This window comes from Peromyscus eremicus, chromosome 8a (assembly GCF_949786415.1).
Source record: "Peromyscus eremicus chromosome 8a, PerEre_H2_v1, whole genome shotgun sequence".
In the NCBI taxonomy this organism is placed as follows: domain Eukaryota; kingdom Metazoa; phylum Chordata; class Mammalia; order Rodentia; family Cricetidae; genus Peromyscus; species Peromyscus eremicus.
In genome coordinates, this window is record NC_081423.1 from 63401891 (window position 1) to 63421102 (window position 19212).

The window sequence follows — 19212 nt, forward strand, 5'->3', positions numbered from 1 at the left end:
GTGTGTGTGTGTGCGCGCGCGCGCGCGCGCGCGCGCACGCGGTTTTTTAAATTAAGGTTAATTTTTTAAAAACTATGTGTATGTCAGTGTGTCTGCACATGATTGCCCTCAGAGGTCAGAAGAAGGCACCAGATACCCTGAAAACTGGAGTTACTGACGGTTGTGAGCCAACACGTGGGTGCTGGGAATTGAGCCTGGGTCCTATGGAAGAGCAGCCAGTGCTCTAACCATTGAGCAGTCTCTCCAGCCTGGAAGTGTTGACTATGATGATCATTACACAGTGTACCAATCATCACTTTGTACATGTTATGGGTATACATACGAAAGGATAAGGAGTGGAATTATAGCTCAGTGGCGGAGTGCTTACCCAGGGTGCACAAAGCCATCGGTTTAATCCCCAGCACAGGAAGATAAACAAAAACCCAGGATGAGAAGGAAGAGCATTTCATGAAATAAACAGCACTAAATGACACCGTGACAGGAAATCTGGCTGTAGGCCCCTGTTGCACACACCATTTGACCACAAGACCTTAGGTAACAGCTGCCCTGGGGTTTAGCCCTCAGCCTCTGCTGTGAAACGGAATGCCTGCTGCCCACCGAGGGACATGCTCAAGGCATCACTATCTGGAGCATGGTCTGCTGAGCACCCAGCCAGAGTTATTCACCTCCCCACCCCCAACACAGAGGCGGGAAGGCAGAAACCTGGCATAAAGTACCAGGTCACCATCAGTTTTCATTTTTAGGGTGGCTGCAAGTCCACCCTAAGTCTTTGCTAACTTTTAAACTAAAACCTCCAAAAATGAGGATGGGAAGAGAAACCCAAGGAGACCTTTCAGTCTCGGACTTCTCTCTGAACTGACCACTGCTGTGATTCTTTATGAGGCTTCCAGGGAGGGGACAGTTAAGAGTCCAGATGCTACAGGAGACTAAGAAAAGCTGGGACTCCAAATGGCCCGCTGTGAGGATGAGCAGAGGACAGATGTCCATGGCTTGTGTCCTCTTTTCCCCCTACCCCTCTGTTCATACCTTACATCGTTGTCTTTCCCATCCTCCTCCTGGGAGACCTATTTCTGTCTCTCTTTTTTTTTTATCTAATGCAGCGGAAATGAATCATCTCTGGGTTTGTTTAGTAAATAGTTTCATGCCTGCTGACCCCAGCTGTCTCATGTACTGATTCCTTTATGGATGCTCCTGGGCTAGCCACCCCCAACCCCAAAACATAGTCAAGAACCCTCAGGACTGGCTGTTTCTGGAATGTGCTTCTTCTCCAGGTCCGGTGGCTTGACCTCCTCCACCGTGGGAATGATGAGAAACGAAGCCTCGCCTTCCAGATGAGTCCCATCAGCTCACCAAGAGACAGGAGAAGCAAGGCAAGCGCTGGGTTCTGGGAGCTTTGTGTGCTGTCTTAGCATTCCTCAAAGTCCTCTTCTCACACATGAGACTAAGGATCAGAGAAGTCACGGAACAAGCTTCCTTCACAAGCAGCTAGGGAAGGATGGAGTCAGAGCCAACATTCATATCTTGAATTTGTGTAATCCTAGTCCATCCCACTATATCATGCTACCGTGTGTGTGTGTGTGTGTGTGTGTGTGTGTGTGTGTGTGTGTGTGTAATGTGGGTATGGGGAGGCCTCAGGTCCTTTGGAATAGAGACTCAACATCCCTGTGCACTAAGCATTATGTGTGTCATGGATGAATGACAGAGTCCAGCGGGTTATTGGCGATGGCGTCAAAGAGAAGGGATGTAGTGATATAGGTTCAAAACCCCCCAAGCCCCGCTCACCTCACAGGGATGGAATTTCACAGGCTCCAACTCTATCCAGGTTGCTCTACTTCCTGGCGAATCCAGTCATTGAAACTTTCAATTTCACAAAGTAGATAGAGGCTGTTTCCCAGAACAGAATATTCTGTTTCCCAGAATAGAATATTGACACTGAACCCTAGTGAGGCCACAGGGATTGAAATGAACACAGGTGTCTAAGCTACTGTAATGTGACGTGGATCACAGATGTGGTCAGGGCTGCAGAGGAGAGATTACCCTATTAAGGAATTGTAACAGGCCCAATGGAGTGCTGGAGACTGGGAATCATGGAGGGTGTTCTGAGGAGGGAGCATTTGTTTCTAGCTGTCTCCAAACAGATGTTAAGACCTGCAGAACACGTTAGAGCATGTTCAGTTTTTCCAAGGAGCCCTGAAGTGCAGACGCACGCTTGCTGTGTACTTTTCCTGGAGAGACATGGAGAGTCTCTTCACCCTGTGTAGGACGCCAACGATAGACCAAAGAGATTGTACCCAAGTCTAGCTTGACAAAGCAGTGAGTTTATTATTAAGGCTGCTTACAGGAGCATAGTGAGTCAAAAGAAACAGCATTGCCAAAGAGCAAACCCAGCAGCAATGCCGGTTCACGGAAAAGCAAAGAAGGGTCTTCTCTCCTCAACCTTGTGAATCTTCTACTTCCTGATCTCCTTGAGTTTTATGAACCACCCTCCTCCCCCCACAGCGGAATGTTTGAGGAAATAGCTACACTGCCCTTATCTTTTTTTTTAAACTAATTATTTCATGTGTATTCGTGTCTTGCCTACATATATGTCTGTGTAAAGGTGTTGGATCCCCTGAAACTAGAGTTGCAGTTATGAGCTGCCCTGTGGGTGCTGGGAATCGAACCCCGGTCCACCAGCAGACCAACCAGGGCTCTTAACCCGAGCCATCTCGCTAGCCCCTATGCTGCCCTTATAGGCCTCTTTTTCAGATGTGGAAACTGAGGCCTAGAAAGATCGAATAAACCATGGTCTCCCAGTTAGCAAGTAGCCAGTCAGGATTACATCTGGAGCACTCCTGTCCCTTCCCTCGGGTAGTGGAAATGGACTGCAGGCCTTGAGGAGCCGTAGATTGTCCAGGGGCGTGGTCGAGGACCTGGAGGCGGGGCATGCTGTCCCAGGGGCGGGGCCGGCGGCCGCACGGTCTTGAAGGCTTGGCGAGCTGAGTCCTTCTCCAGCGGCCCGGCAAAGGCAGGACCATGGGCGTCCAGGAGCGGGAAGTGCGGAGGCGGCGGGGCTGAGCCCCCGCTGGGACCTCCGGTCCGGCCATGGGCGACCGCGAGCGCAACAAGAAGCGGCTACTGGAGCTGCTGCAAGCTGCGGGCACCGGCAACACGCACTGCGCCGACTGCGGGGCTGCGGGTAAGGGTGCGGCGTGCGGGGCAGGTGCAGCCAGGCACGGCCCTGGCCCCTGGCCCGCCGGCCCCTTCCCTAGGAGCCCATCCACGCGCGAGCCAGATTCGCTCCGCGCCTGGGACTCCAGTCCTTCTCGGTGGAGCGTCTCCGGCGGCCCCGACGGTCCTGACGGTCCTCCGTCTCCCTGCTCCCGAAGCCCGGGACCTCAGTCCTCGCTCCGCACCAGATGCGGTCCATGCCCTGGGTCTCTCTCACTTTCCCACCGGGCATCCTACAACCCAGGACCCGGACCCGGACATCATCTCCGACCCTGGGCCCTTCCCGCACCCTCGGACACTGAGGTCCCCACCTCCGATGCCTCCTGGGCGCCCGCGACCCTCACTGCGGCGCGTTGACCCTGAGGATGCTGATACGGCTCCGTGCCCTCAGCCTCCGAGTGGGTCCCTCACCCGCCCCCTCTTCTCGGTTCCTCCTTCCGAGGTCTCCTGGGTGTCGCTGCTACGAAGGGTGGGCTCAGCACGGTTTATGGCGTTACCTCAGTTGTCCAAGGTTGGGGACCAAAAGAGAAAGGATTACCCGCGTGGGGAGAGCTGGCCTCCGACCCAGCCTGTCTCTGCACCCCAGCCCAGTCCTGGTCCGCCTCAGCGAAGATCCTGCCCTTCCACCCCGCAGATCCTGATTGGGCCTCTTACAAGCTGGGGATTTTCATCTGTCTCCACTGCTCTGGCGTCCACCGCAACTTCCCAGATGTCAGCAAAGTTAAATCCGTGAGACTGGACTTCTGGGACGACAGTATGGTGGAGGTAGAATCGCGTGCATATGCAGATTCTTGGAATTGGGCGTGGGGAGAGGAGGCGGGACGCAGGTGTCCCTCCTATTCCACGGAGGAGGAAATGGAGCCCAGAGAGGTGCAATGACTAATGAGAGGAAGCATAGACCAACTAGTAGGTGGTGGCTTAGACAAAGGCCCTGAGTTCAAATCCTAGCTAATCCTACAAGGGGCGATGCTCTAAGTAGTGCCTTTAATTGTGCGTGTGCGTGTATTTAAAGATAGATATATGTGTACCTGAGTCTATGTATATGAACCACATGTATGCAGGAGCCCTCAGAGGTCAGAAGAAGGTATCACATCCCCTGGAATTGGAGTTAAGCAGTTGTGAGCTGCCGTATTGGCGCTCGGAATTGAATCCAGGTCTTCTGCAAGATCAATAAGTGTTCTTAACTACTGAGCCATTTCTCTAGCCCTTGGGCTAGTTCCTTAATCTTAGCTACGGATTCCACCTCCACACCTATGTTATGGACATGAATCACCCTCTCATGTAGTTGCTGTAAGAATAAAACCCAGCCAGGTGGTGGTGACACGTGCCTTTGATCCCAGCACTCCGGAGGCAGAGGCAGAGGCAGAGGCAGAGGCAGAGGCAGAGGCAGAGGCAGGGAGATCTCTGAGAGTTCTAGGCTAGCCTGATCTACAGAGCAGAGTCCTGTAGGACAGCCAAGGCTACACAGAGAAACCCTGTGTGGAAAAAAAAGAGAAGAAAAAAATAATAATAAAACACAGGTTCAGCACAGACACAAAGTGAATTAACAGTCGCTGTCAACATTCAGGGGAGCCAGGAACTGAGGAAGAGAAACGTCCTGATTCATAGCCCAAGGTCCTTCACACCTCCCTAGCCCACTCCGCATGCCTGCTCAGTTGGTATAGAGGAGCCCTCAGCCAGAAAAACCCGAGGAGAGCAGACAGGTTTACATCTCACTGGTGAACTGAGAACTTCAAGGACCACTGGGGAAGCAGGTAATATCGTGGAGCATCCTCATTCCATGGCAGGATCTGGACTGGACTTTACTATTCAGTCCACACAGGTGTAACTGTATTGTCCTTGGTGGGGAAGAGCACACTGACAAGACAGATTGGCTGTCTAGTCAAGGCTCACATTCTGTGTGGGGGAAACACAGGGATGCTGCCAGCCAGCCCACACACCCACAGGTTTTTGACTTCTAAATCCCCTGTTATGTCTTCATTGGGACAGGTGAGCTCCCCAGAGTCACTCATGCTCTCCTGGGGTCCACAGGCAATACATGTCTACACCACAGCTCCAGAGCCCCCAGGGAGGAAAATAGTGTTCACTGTGTCCACAGATAGGAATTACAAACCTGTTGTTCCTGCTCTTACCCCAGCATGTCACTGCCCACTGGCACATCCGTGTATCACTGGACAGAATGTCCACTCTGAGTCTCAGGTGACATTGGGTATTCTATGGGGCTGGCGGCCACTTCCATTCTCCAGCTAGCCCAGTCTGCTGTAGACTTTAAGGGCTGTGAGGGGGCTGTCGGTGGAAGAAGTAAGAGAAAGAACCTGAGCTTTGTGGTCCTGCAGAAATGGGTTGACATCACCACTTTGTATTAACTAGCTGTATGCTGCCTTGAGCAAGCCACCTAATCTCTCTGAGCCCAGTGTCCTCTTTAAAAACAGAATAGCAGTGTTAAAATGGTTGAGAAGACCCAATAAACTCTTGTGTGAGAACTGTAAAGAGACGTTCCTATCCGAGGCATGGTTATCAGTCCCCGTGATAGGACAAACTAGGGTTTTCCGTGCCTGGTGAGATGTCTCCTTGAAGGCAGTTTCTCCTGGCCCTGCCTCAGAGCCAGGGAAAACCACAGGCTTTTTATTTTTTATTTTTTCGAAACAGGGTCTTCTCTACATAGTCCTAACTCTCCTGGAGCTCACTGTGCAGAACAGGCTGACCTTGTACTCACAGAGATCCACCTGCCTCTGCTGGGATTAAAGGTGTGTGTGTGCAGGACTATGCCCAGCAACCACAGTCTTCTGGTTAGACCACGGTTTCATTTCACATGTTTTTTGTTCAAGTTCTACAACTGTGCCGATTGGCTCTTGTCTTACAGTTCATGACCAGCAATGGGAATCTCAACGTGAAAGCCAAGTTTGAAGCCAGAGTCCCAGCTTTCTACTACGTCCCTCAGGCCAGCGACTGCCTGTAAGTGAGTGATTCCCTAGGGTCTGGGGAGAGGTCTTCCCAGCCCTTCTCTGTTCCTGGAACCTTTGTCTGAGGTGAGTTCTCCTGTGACCTGGTTGGAAGGTTCTTTCAAGGATGAATTTGGTATTGTCACAGAGGGGACGTAGGAATCCTGGTTTAAACCAGGTGTGGTGGCAGAAGTCTGTAATTCTGGTGCATAGGAGGTAAATAAAGAGGGTATGATCAGGAATTCAAGGTCAACCTCAGCTACATTGTGAGTTGGAGGCCAGCTTAGGCTATTTGAGACTATGCCTCAAACAAAACAAAAGCCATTAATATTTGTGGAGCTTTACCCATATGCCAAGCTCTAAATGTTGTGTGTGTTATTGTCAACATTCTCAGCAACCCTGCAAGTGTGACTGCTACTGTGTTTCAGAGACAGAACATGATGGGTGTGAAGGAGCATAGAGCTGGGAATGAACGGATCATCTGGTACCAGGGGATGGTAGCATGACATTAGGAAAACTCAGTATAGCAGGAGGGTTGTAAATGGGAGGGATGAGGAAGACCACAGAACCTAGTGACCCCAAATCTCTGAAAGGCTGACTCCCTGATCCTGGGCCTCCCTCTCAGGGACTCAGCCTCACTCAGGGCTGTCAGACAGTGTCCTGTGTACTCAGGAAAAGGGATCCCTCCGAGTAGGCACAGTCTCATGAAGGCATGGCTGCAAAGTTGTATTTGAACCACCGAGTCTCAGCGTAGTGCTTTTGGGCTTTGCACAAATGCATTAACTGTAATTGGTGGTTCTGTAGTTTTGCAGTTAGTGATCCAAGGGCTACCGATACCCTGTGGAGAGGCAGGGAAGCAAAGCTTTGTATGCAGAGGGCCTCCGGTTACCCCCCACCCCAACTCTACTGCTACCCAGCTATAAGAAGGTGGCCAAGCCACCAAGCCCCTTGGATGTCCCTCTGCATGTAGTCCAAGTCCCTTTTCAAAAGCGCAGACCACAAAACCTGCCTTTCAACGTAATGTAGATCAAAGGACATCATTTGTTACGCAGCTCCCATGTCACCTAGCGTGGTAGTGTTAATGCATTTCTTAGTGTCAGCCTTACAGTGACCCTCTGTAAGGTCCCTCACCCCTCTGAGGGTGAGGGTTGGGCACCACTTGAAAGAACCTGTCTCATCTTGCCCCCTTGCCACCTTCCAGCCTCTGCTCCAAGCCCCTGGGCAGCGAGCGTCTCTTCCATGGGCTTTCTACCCTGTCCTCTCCAGCATTGTTTATCATGACTCCTACAAATGTCTTTGCATTTTAATCCCTGTTGATTGAAGGCTGGTGGCTGCTCTCCTCCAGTTCTATAACCATTGCATTCCCCACCTCTGGGACTAGAACTCAGTCTCTAGTCTCTCCCCTAGTGCTTATCCTATGGCCCGGGATTCCCACCACCATGTTGGACCTGGTGCCATCCTCACTGTCCCATGGGAAAGGCCGTGCCTTAGGAAGGTCTTGGGGTTGTATACTGAGGGTCAAAACCATGGCCTTGTGCATATCAGGCCAGCACTCTACCTCTGAGCTACACCTCAAACCTAGAAAGAACTGTTGACTGGGGACAGAATTCCAACTTAAGCTGGCTCAGGCACCGAAAGGCTTTGGGAATTTTGAAGGTCAGACACCAGGAAGGACAGATATGAAGCCACCTTCAAGAAGGATCATGCCAAACCAGGTAGTGTAGTACACACCTGTAATCCTGGCATTAAGGAGGCTAGGGAGGCTGAGGCCAGCATAGTGTGAGTTTGAGACAAGCCTGGACTGCAGTTGAGACACTGTTTCACCACAACCACAGCCAAGGCCTGCAAGATGGCCCAGTGGGTAAAGGCACCTGCCATTGAGCTCGAGAACCTGAGTTCCATTCCAGGGGTCCGCACAAAGGAAGGAAAGAATTGGTTCCCACAAGTTGTCCTCTGACATCCACACCTGCACTGTGGAGTGTGCACTTACACACATACGTGTGCACACTAAATAAATAAGTGTATTTTTCTTTTAAAAAGAGGAAAGAAGAGGGAGGAGGAAGAGGAGGAGGATCATAATACCGGGAACTCAAACATGACCAAGGGAAAGGAGAAGGGGAGATGGAGGGCCACACAGGGGCTCCAGCGTGACCTGGTCTTTCACACCCTCCTGTCACTTGTCCCTCCATCTTTCTCTTAGCCAGACTTCTCCTGCAGCCGACAGCAAATCCACTTTCAGGTTCATGCTGCATTACCCAGCATAGCCCAGAGAGGAGTTCCGTCAGTCTCTTAACTTTTGGTCTCTTTGACCCCTGACAGCCCAGGGCAACCCAGAGCTCCAAGTGACCTGTTTAGGCCAGATGCACAGCTCCAGGTCACTCCCATTCCCAGGGCATTTGGTCAGCTAACCTTTGAAACGTGTACCTGGAAAAGATAAAAAGGAACAAACAATGAAAGTAAGCTTGTTCTCAGATACACAGTTTTACTGCAGAATACTATTTGGTTAACATCAGCATTAAGAATCTACTGTGGAAAGGAGAGAGATGGCTCAGTGGTTAAGAGCACTGACTGATGTTCCAGAGGAACTGGGTTCAATTCCCTGGCTGATCGGTGTCCGATCACACCAGGATAAAATTAAAAAAAAAAAAAAAGAATCTATTGTATGCACGACTTTAATTCCAGCACTCAGGAGGCAGAAGCAGGCAGATCTCTGTGAGTTCATGGCCAGCCTATACAGCAAGACCCTATCAACAACAACAACAACAACAACAAATCCTACTGTGTGTTGAGTATGGTGCTGGATTATTTACATACAGCTGCCCAAGCCAGGCGGTGGTGGCACACGCCTTTGATCCTACCACTCAGGAGGCAGAGGCAGGCGGATCTCTGTGAGTTCAAGGCCAGCCTGGTCTACAAAGTGAGTTCAAGGACAGGCTCCAAAGCTACACAGAGAAACCCTGTCTCGAAAACAAACAAAACAAAACAAAACAAACAAACAAAAGCCCATCTCAACAGCACTAGGGAAGGCAGGTATATTACTGGCTCATTTCCCAAGTTTAGAGATGTTCAGTAATTTGGTCTAGGGATATAGCACAGTTGGTAGAGTGCCTGCCTAGCATGCTTAAAGCCCTGGGTTTGATCCTCACCCTGCATAAAGCTGGGTATGGTGGCACACACCTGTAATCCCAGTACTTGGGAGGTGGAAGCAGGAAGATCGTAAGTTCAAAGTCATTCTCAGTTACTTTAGATACCTGGGATCAGCCTGGGATACCCTAGGTTAGTCTACTCTATGCAGTGTGGTGGCTCAGAGTTAGTTCATCGGCAGATCCGGGACATTTTTGGCTCAAGTTCATGAGCAGAGAGTTATGGGTGGGAGTGTTGGGGGACAGGGTAAGTGTCGAGGGAGCACATACCTTGATCATTGACTTAGAGAACTGAGGGACAGTCCAGTGCTTCTCAACCCACTAGAAGACAAATTTTCCTGGTGTGTCGTCTGGAGAGCAGAAGCTCCTGGAATCTAGGAGGTAGGAGCCAGAGGTACTGCCACACAGTCCATAAAGCACCGGACAGCCCCCACCCCCACTACAGAGACTCATCCAGCACCGATGTTAACTATCCTAAGGCCGAGAGTCTCTGGGTGTCCTGAGAAGGCAGCTGCTGGGCTGTCCCCACTCTCCACTGTAGGGTCTTGGAAAGCCACTGTGGGAACGGGAAGGCACTGCAGCAGACAGGACTGACCGAAATTTCTCTCTTTAGGGTCTTAAAGGAGCAATGGATTCGAGCTAAGTATGAAAGACAAGAGTTTATAGCTCATGAGAAAGCTGTCTCCTCCCCAGGTAAAGTTACTATGATGTCTGCATGTATGTATATGCACCACGTGTATGCGATGCACCCAGAGGCCAGGACAGGGGACTGGACCCTCTGAGACTGGAGTTGTGACAGTTGTGAGCCATGTGGGTGCTGGGATTTGAACTTGTGTCCTCTGGAAGAGTAGCCAGTGCTCTCAACCATTGAGTCATCTCTACAGCCCTAAAGTTACCGTCTTAATATTATGAGGTATGTGTTCTAATGAGCTCTAGAAAAATGGAAGGTGGAGGTAGGCTTGGTGAGGAGCTAGATTTCAGCCTCTCTTTCCACCCTCATGCAGGGCACAAGCTCACTGGCAGCCCTTGACCCAGAGCAGTGTTCGTTCCACTGACTTGAATTCTCAAGCTGGCACTGCCCTGAGGTGTAGCTTGAGTTTTCCTGCCTGGCCCACGGTCAGGACAAATCTCTCTCACCTGCCAGCCCCACAGCCTCAGACCCAACCAAGTAAACACAAAGACTTATATTGGTTACAAACTGTATGGCCATGACAGGCTTCTTGCTAACTGTTCTTACAGCTTAAATTAATCCATTTCCATTAATCTATACCTTGCCACATGGCTCGTGGCTTACCGGCATCTTCACATGCTGTTTCTCATCATGGCGGCTGGCAGTGTCTCTTTCACTCAGCCTTCCACTTCCCAGCTTCATTCTCTTCCTTGTCCCGCCTACACTTCCTGCCTAGCCAATGGCCAATCAGTGTTTTATTTATTGACTAATTAGCAACACATTTGCCATACAGAACATCCCACAGCACTTCCCCCTTTTTTTTTCTTTTTCAAAAAGGAAGGTTTTAACCTTAACAAAGTAAAATTACATATAATTTGGGAATTTGGGCGTAGCTTCTCTTACTACTTCCTGCTGGAGGAGGGCGCTGTATCTTATGGGGATACAAAGAAAATTTTAGAATTATGGAATAGTCCATGAGGGTGTGTCGTCTGAGCCAGTTGCCTTGAAACGGTTCTGGATGTTGGATCATCTGGGCCATGGTGTCATCGGAGACCTTTCAGGGGGTCTTGGCTGGTCAAACCTGATGTATGTTAATCTGGAACAAATCCATAGCCTCTGGCTTTCTGTGGGAACAAAAGCAGAGTCTCCTTTCCAAAGTAACATATCCTTATATCCAAATTTTGAAGTCAAGGTACCTTTAAAATATACATTTTGGCATAACTCAACAGCTTTTACAATCAGATGTTTTTCTGCAGTTAAAAATCCCAAAGACAACACAATCCAGATTCTCTGTGTAATATTCATCTTCATGTGGCTTATTTTTTATATTAATTTTACTGTCTCTTTAAAGACTTTATTTTTTAAAACTATGTATTTGTTTATATAACTGTATATATCACCTTTTTTGTCTCTTTCAAGCCTACGTATCTTTTACACACATTGTAAACTATTACATCTGAATCTGTCTTATTGTGAATCTATTGCTTTGAACTGCAGCAGCTGTGGCTGCTGGCTCCGCCCACCTCAGCTTCCCAACATGGTGGTGGTTTACCGCCAGCTCTGGGAGCTATCTTGGGTCCATGCCTCTATCCAAGCAGCATGTAGCCCAGAAACCTCTTTGCTTTGTACCAGCAAAGGCGAAATCCACCACGCAGCTTAATGTGCCACTTGCAGAGGCCTCATTCCCGCCATACTGCAGGTCGAGCGCGAATGCTAGGAACCCACCAGTAGCTCAAACCGGCAGCTGCCGCTCATTTGAGAGAGACAATTAGGAAGCTGTTTTTAGCTCCGTTTTAGAATCTTTTTTCTCAGTTTTTAGGTGGAAACTCTTGCCACCACGTTGGATGCCATTTGTAGCTAGAGTTTTCCTGCCTGGCCCACGGTCAGGACAAATCTCTCTCACCTGCCAGTCCCATAGCCGCTCAAACCCGACCAAGTAAACACAAAGACTTATATTGGTTACAAACTGTATGGCCATGGCAGGCTTCTTGCTAACTGTTCTTACAGCTTAAATTAATCCATTTCTATAAATCTATACCTTGCCACGTGGCTTGTGGCTTACCGGCATCTTCACATGCTGTTTCTCATCGTGGCGGCTGGCAGTGTCTCTTTCATTCAGCCTTCCACTTCCCAGCTTTATTCTCCTCCTTGTCCCACCTACACTTCCTGCCTAGCCAATGGCCAATCAGTGTTTTATTTATTGACTAATTAGTAACACATTTGCCATACAGAACATCCCACAACACTGAGGACAAAAGTCTTCAAGGATCTTAGGGCAAAGCATGAAAGGATAAAGCTTTCAGGATTTCCAGGATGCAAATTATTTATTCCTCAAACTAGTGTCTTGAGGTCACTCTTATAACTCTAGTTTTCTTTTTCTGTGAGACAGGGTTTCTCTGTGTAGCCCTGGCTGTCCTAGAACTCACTCTGTAGCCCAGGCTGGCCTCAAACTCAGAGATCCTCCTGCCTCTGCCTCCTGAGTGCTGGGATTAAAGGCATGCGCCACCACCAAAGATCCTAAATTAAAAAACAAAAAAACAAAACAAAACAAAAACCAAAAGCCCTAAACAAAAAAGAAAAAAATTAACTTTATTTTTATGTGTGTGTGTGTGTGTGTGTGTGTGTGTGTGTGTGTGTGTGTGTGTGTGTGTTAAGGGATTCTATGGGGGAAAACAGACTCACTGATACAGGATAAGGTAAATCCGGTTGCAGAGTCCTTAGAAAGCTGAGGACCGATCACACGTTACTTCACGCCACTTGATCTGGTCTTCACCATCCAAGAAACAAGACCCCCTTTCTCCTTCCTTTTAAATGAACATGTAGGCAGATAGGAAGCACCACCTCTATCAGCCCAGATAGCCCAAGGTCATGGGCAGAGAGAACTCCCACTACACAGATGGGACCCTGTGTCCTGCACCTGAATTAGCCCAGTTAGATTGGCTATATTTGGGTGGCGGATGGAGGCTCTTCCTACCCCCAGGAACTTGAGGCATTCTTAAGCTTATTTGTGTTGACTTTGTGATTCACTTCTTCTCGCCCTTGGTGGTTAAGGTGACCGAGAAGTGTTCCTGTGGAAGCGGGGACGCGACAATGCACAGTTCCTGAGAAGGAGGTTTGTCCTTCTGGCAAGAGAAGGCCTCCTGAAGTACTACACCAAGGAGGAGGTAAGAGGCCAGGCTCCCTGTGCTTCCTCAGGATCACTCTGCTCACTAAGGCCTTCGTGGACAGCCCCATGTCTTAGGGAGAACTTCAGCCCTGGCAAACATGACATTCTCCTGCTTTTCCTTGGCTACTGTCAATCCAGTCCACGAACAACCACACTCTGGTCACTTGAAATCACTTAGGTTGGTCCATTTCATTGTTATTGTTCTCTAATTTTTTTTTCTTTTTGAGACAGAGTCTCACTGTGCAGACCTTACTAGTCTAGAACTTGATATGTAGTTCAGGATAGCCCTGGACTCATTGAGAGCCACTGGGGGTTGCCTCCTGAATCCTGGGATTAAAGGAGTGTGCCACCATGCCTGGCCAAAACCAATTCTATCGAGATATATTTACAAATGTGCTTTACTCATTTAAATGAGGCTGGGCAAAGTGGCTTGTGACCCTAATCCCAGCACTCGGGAAGCCGAGGCAGGTGGATGTGTGTGTTAGAGGCTAGCCTGGTCTACATAGTGAGTCCCAGGACATTCAGGGCTGTATAGAGAGACCCTGTCTCAAAAAACAAAACTAACTAACAAGATATTTAAAAAATAAAATAAAACAGAACTCTCCCTCACTGGCCCAGTGCCCTGGAGAACCGCTGTGGCCACAGTGACCTCCTCTTCTATTTTCTTCCCCTTGTGATGTTAGAGGTTGGACTAGGATTTGTGCAACCCAGACCAGCACCCTGTTGTTGAGTTCATTCCAAGCACAGCTAGCTCAGGTTTCTTTATGGCATAGAGGCTGTTTTCTTTCTTTTTTCTTTTCTTTTTGTTTTGAGATAGGGTTTCTCTGTGTAACAGTCCTGGCTGCTCTGGAACTCACTCCGTAGACCAGGCTGGCCTGGAACTCACAGAGATCCACCTGCCTCTGCATCCCAAATGCTGGGATCAAAGGTGTGTGCCACCACCACCACCAGCCTGGGGCTGTTTTCTAAGCAAAAGTGATTGTTGCTGGATGTGGTGGTGCTCGCCTTTAGTCTCTGTGCCCTGGAAACAGAAGCTGGTGAATCTCTATGAGTTCCGAGACAGCCTGATCTACATATAGAGTTCCAGGCCAGCTCCTGGTCTACATAGTGAGTTCCAGGCCAGCCTGGTCTACAGAGTGAGTTCTAGAACAGGCTCCAAAGCTACACAGAGAAACTCTGTCTCGGGGGAGGGGGAAAAAAGGGGAAGGGATACAATTCTACATCCTTACGGGTAGAGCTTATGGGGCCTACTGGGAGAGAAGGAAGTGGTGAGGACATCTTTGGAGGCCAGCTACCGCACTGAACCCTGGGGCATTCCAGAATTAGAGAACAGAAAAGAAAAAGTGCTAACAAAGGGAATGGGAAGGAGCAGCTGACCAGAGGGGTGACGTCTGAGCTCTTCAGCTTGCACTTGAGGCCTTTGGTCTGTGTATTTCCTGTTGCTTTCCTGGAGGAACAGGCCATGCAAGAAGGGTGAGCTGCTGTGCTGCGGTCTGGGACTGAGAGAAAAGCCTTGGAGGAGAAGAGTGTCAGCCCTCCGAGTGCAATGGGGACCTGCAGGTTTAAAGTCTGACAACTTGCTTTCTCAATACTTCTTTTTGAAGCGTGATCCTAATTAGTCTTAACAGTAAGAACCCAGAGTCAGATATGGAGGGGGAAGGCTGAAAGATCCGAGAAAGCAGAGCAGCCAGCCACCAGAGACTTTTTACCTACACAAAATCTCAGAGGGAGTTGGGGATGGAGGGGGCGGCGGGAGCTGTCTCTACAAATCCTCAGACTGAACAGGCTGCAGATCCTGTCTCCACCAGCCTTATATTCTTGTCTCCACCTCCCATGTCCTGGGATCAAAGGCATGATTCTCCCAAGTGCTGGAATTAAAGGTGTGAGCCACCATGGCCTGGCTCTATTTCTTTTGTAGACTGGTTCAATCTTGTGTGGCCCAGAGTGGCCTCGAACTCCTGCTCTTCCTGCTTCCTCTTCCTAAGTGCTGGGATTAAAGGTATGTGTCACCACTGCCTAGCCTCTATGGTTAACTAGTGGCTAGCTCTGACCTCTGATCTCCAGGCAAGCTTTATTTGTCAGAGCACAAATGAACTATCTATCACACATCTTTTCTTCCTTTTTTCCCCCTTTTAAAAAATTATTTTTACTTATGTATGGATGTTTTGTCTGCATACATTTGCATACCCAAAGACAGTACTGGATCCCATGGCAGAGCTCTGTGAGTCCAAGGCCAGCCTGGTCTATGGCGTGAGTTCCAGGACAGCCAGGGCTACACATAGAAATCCAGCCTCAAAACATAAAACAAAAACAACAACAACAAAAAACCCTCAGTGAGAGAGTAAGTGAAGTCCTAGATTAGTTCTTAGTACCACAACATCAAATAAACAAACAAACAAATAAATAAATAATGAAAGGGAGCTGGGGGTGTCCCTATATGGTAGAGCACTTGTCTAGTAAGATCAAGGTCCAGGACTTGGACCCCAGGACCACAAAGCAAATTAAAAACTTACATAAGACAATAAGTTGTTCCTAGATACATGCCTATGAATCTATGTATATGTTTGTACAAGTATGAGAAAGGAAGTAGAATAGACATTAAACTCATGACTGCCTGCCTGTGGGAAATGCAGAAGGAGAAAGTATGGAGTAAGCTTCAGTAAAAGAGATTGTCTTTATTAGTGTGTGTGTGTGTGTGTGTGTGTGTGTGTGTGTGTGTGTGTGTGTTGTTAAGGATCAAACCCAGAGCCTCATGCATATATTGTATGCAGACTTTTCTGTCGCTCCAGCCACTCCCCAAATAACCACATAGAGACTTAGTATTAATTGTAAATGTTCAGACAATAGCTTAGGCTTGTTTTAACTAACTCTTACAACTTAAATTAACCCATTTCTATTGATCTATGTACTGCCCTGACGTTCATTTACCTTGTGTATGTACTTCTCATCTTGCTCGCTGTGTGTCTCTTGGTGTCTCCTCACAACTCCTCAGACTCCATGCTTCTTCTTCCCAGCATCTGGCTCTCCTGTTCAATCTTATCCTTCCCAACTATAGACCAGTCAACTCTTTTATTAATCAATGAGAGTAATACATATTTATAATATACAAAGATTGTTCCACAGCATTTTCTGCTTTTTGTCTAATAAAAAGGGAAACTTTTAACTTTAACATAGTGAAATTACATACAACAAAAACTGTTATCAAGTAAGAATTACAATATCCAATCCATTTGTTTTGGCAAAATTAGAGAAAATACTCTACTTAAATTATCTTATGCTTTCAAGTCTAAAGTTTTACACCTAATTTGCCTTTTATCATAACTAGTGAAAAATTTAAGTCTAATTATTTAGTCTTTAACTCCATCAAAGACCCCAGAAAGGTTTAATATTACATAATGACACAGACATCTGTCTGTCTGGACAGTCACCCGGAATTCTTCTGTAATGTTGGAACATCCATCTTCGGCCTACAGGCGTAGTATATCAAACAGACATTTTTGAGAAGCAGGGAATTTTAAAGGACTGTCTACCTTGTCTTGGCAAAGTTTGGCAGTCACTTTCTTTTGCTTCCTGCTGGTCCAGTTTGGATAGCATACTGTCAGCAGTTGAGGCAAGGGCAGTTTTTTTTTTTTTTTTTTCACCTAAATAGCTAACTGTGGTGATGTTTTATTTGTATGTTAATAAATAAAGCTTGCCTGCCTGGAGATCGGGGGAAAGGCCAGCCATTTTAAGTAAACACAAAAGTCGGGCAGCACACGCCCTTAATCTGATCACTTGGCAGCAGGATCTCTGTGTGTTCAAGGCCACACTAGGGAACAGAGCCAAGTGTGGTGACACACGTGTTTAATCCCACTACCAACCATAGAGACCTGGAGGTCTGTATAGACAGACAGAAAGTGATAGTCTGTGTAGGAAGTGAGGTAGCTAGGCTAAGATAGCCAATGAGAGGGCAGAACAGCAAGGCAATAAAGCCGTGAGTAGACAGGAAGTTAACTTGCATTCGGAAGCTGCAGAGTTGGTGGGGTAAGGTTGGCTGGTTGCTTTCCCTATTTCCCTGATCTAAAACTTTCACCCATATATTTGGCTCCAGGTTTTTTATTTAATAAGACCATTTAGAAATTTGTCTACATTTGTGCACCAGGAATTTGTGCTGCAGGAATTCGCAATTCCAAAACTGTGTAGCTTTGGAACCTGTCCTGGAACTCACTCTGTAGACCAGGTTGGCCTCAAACCCACAGAGATCCACCTGGCTCTGCCTCCCAAGTACTGAGATTAAAGGCATGCACCACCACTACCACGCGGCTCATGCCATCCATGTTTATTGATGTCTGGTCCCCTTGTTCTGAAAATACATAAACTTTTTTTTTTTTTTTTTTTTCTTTTTTTTTTTTTTTTTTTTTGGTTTTTCGAGACAGGGTTTCTCTGTGTAGCTTTGCACCTTTCCTGGGACTCACTTGGTAGTCCAGGCTGGCCTCGAACTCACAGAGATCCGCCTGGCTCTGCCTCCCGAGTGCTGGGATTAAAGGCGTGCGCCACCACCGCCCGGCAAATACATAAACTTTTGAAGGTCACTGTGGATGATTGGTTGATAAATAAAACACTGATTGGCCAGTAGCCAGGCAGGAAGTATAGACGGGACTAGCAGAGAAGAGAATTGAGAGAACAGGAAGGCGGAGAGGAGGAGATGCCAGCCTGCCGTCCAGGGAGCATATCATGTAAGGCAGCAGATAAAGCCACGAAACTACAAAAGGTAACATACCTGTCTGTATCAATACAAGTATAGACTGTGTGTTGTACACAAGTCAGCCAAAGATGATGTTTTGGTTTGTGTTTCAATGTAAATATACATTATGTGTTTTATAGTTTTTCTAGGTTTATTTCTTTATGCCTGCAGCCAGGATTTTCAGGGGGGTCTTCCCTGATCAAGTCTGGTCCATATCAACCTGGAATCCATAGCCTCTCATTTCCTGTGGAAATAAAAGAATAACCTCTCTACCAAAGCAACACACCTTGGACTTCCATTTTGAAATTAAGATATTTTTAAAATATATAGATCGGTTTAATCTAGCAGCTTTCATATTCAACTATCTCTTAGTAGCTATTGCTCCTTTATCAGTGGTCAAAAAAAATGTAAAGACAACACAGTAACATACAAGATTCAGACTCCCTGTATTTTCTGTCTTTACATGGCTTATTGTTTTTTATTACTTTATTCCCTTTTTTAAAGTACCTCATTATTTTTAAACTATTTTTTAATCTATGACTGTATATACCCTTTGTCTTTTCTCTCCCAAGCCTATGTATATTTTTAAACACACTGTAACCTGTTTAGAGGTTTTTTTTTTTTTCCCCAATCTGGATCTATCTTTACTGAACATCTGAATTGATTTTTGATCACATGATGTGAATCTTAAACTGCTATGTCAGTCACCAGCACTGCTCAGCTTAGTGAATGGTACTAGTGCGTGGTAGTTGGCACCTGGGTCTGTATTGTGGCCAGCATGAGAGACACAAGACTGGGAAGCTGGGTTTGACTCCATTTTTGTGTGTTGTTTTAAAGTTTTCTCAGGTCTTATGTGGATGTAGGTGCTCCATGTTGGTCACTATATGTAGGCGGGCTTTTCTGTCCCGCCAGCTGCTCCCCAAATAACCACACAGAGTCTTATTATTAACTATAAATGCTCTGTTGATAGCTTAGGCTTGTTTTTTAACTAGCTCTTATAATTTAACCCATTTCTACTCATCTATGTGCTGCCCCAGGTTCTTTTACCTCATGTATGTACTTCCGATCCTGCTCTCTCCATGTCTCACGGCATCTCCTTACTACTCCTCCGACTCTGCCATTCTTCTTCCCAGCATCCTCCCAGTCTGGCTCTCCTTCCCAATCATGTCCTTCCTAGCTATAAGGCCAGTCAACTCTATTATTAACCAATGAGAGTAATACATATGTATAGTGTACAAAGATTGTTCCATACCAATGCATTCTTTACCATTGAGCTATACATTATGGTGATGTCATATTTCTTTTTAAGTTAGTAAGAAGGTTGGGCATGATGGTGTATACCTTTAATCCCAATATTC

General features: G+C 47.4%; 1 protein-coding gene across 1 annotated transcript in view; it reads left to right on the top strand.

Annotated features, from left to right (window-relative positions):
- Nucleotides 1–3003: 3003 nt before the first annotated feature.
- Nucleotides 3004–19212, top strand: part of Adap2 (ArfGAP with dual PH domains 2) — a 32726-nt gene continuing 16517 nt past the window's right edge. The window contains exons 1-5 of the mRNA XM_059269567.1: nucleotides 3004–3178; nucleotides 3845–3975; nucleotides 6074–6165; nucleotides 9909–9988; nucleotides 13017–13129. Of these exons, the coding sequence (XP_059125550.1) occupies nucleotides 3085–3178; nucleotides 3845–3975; nucleotides 6074–6165; nucleotides 9909–9988; nucleotides 13017–13129 (510 nt within the window). The 5' untranslated portion in view covers nucleotides 3004–3084. The remainder of the gene's footprint in view (nucleotides 3179–3844; nucleotides 3976–6073; nucleotides 6166–9908; nucleotides 9989–13016; nucleotides 13130–19212) is intronic.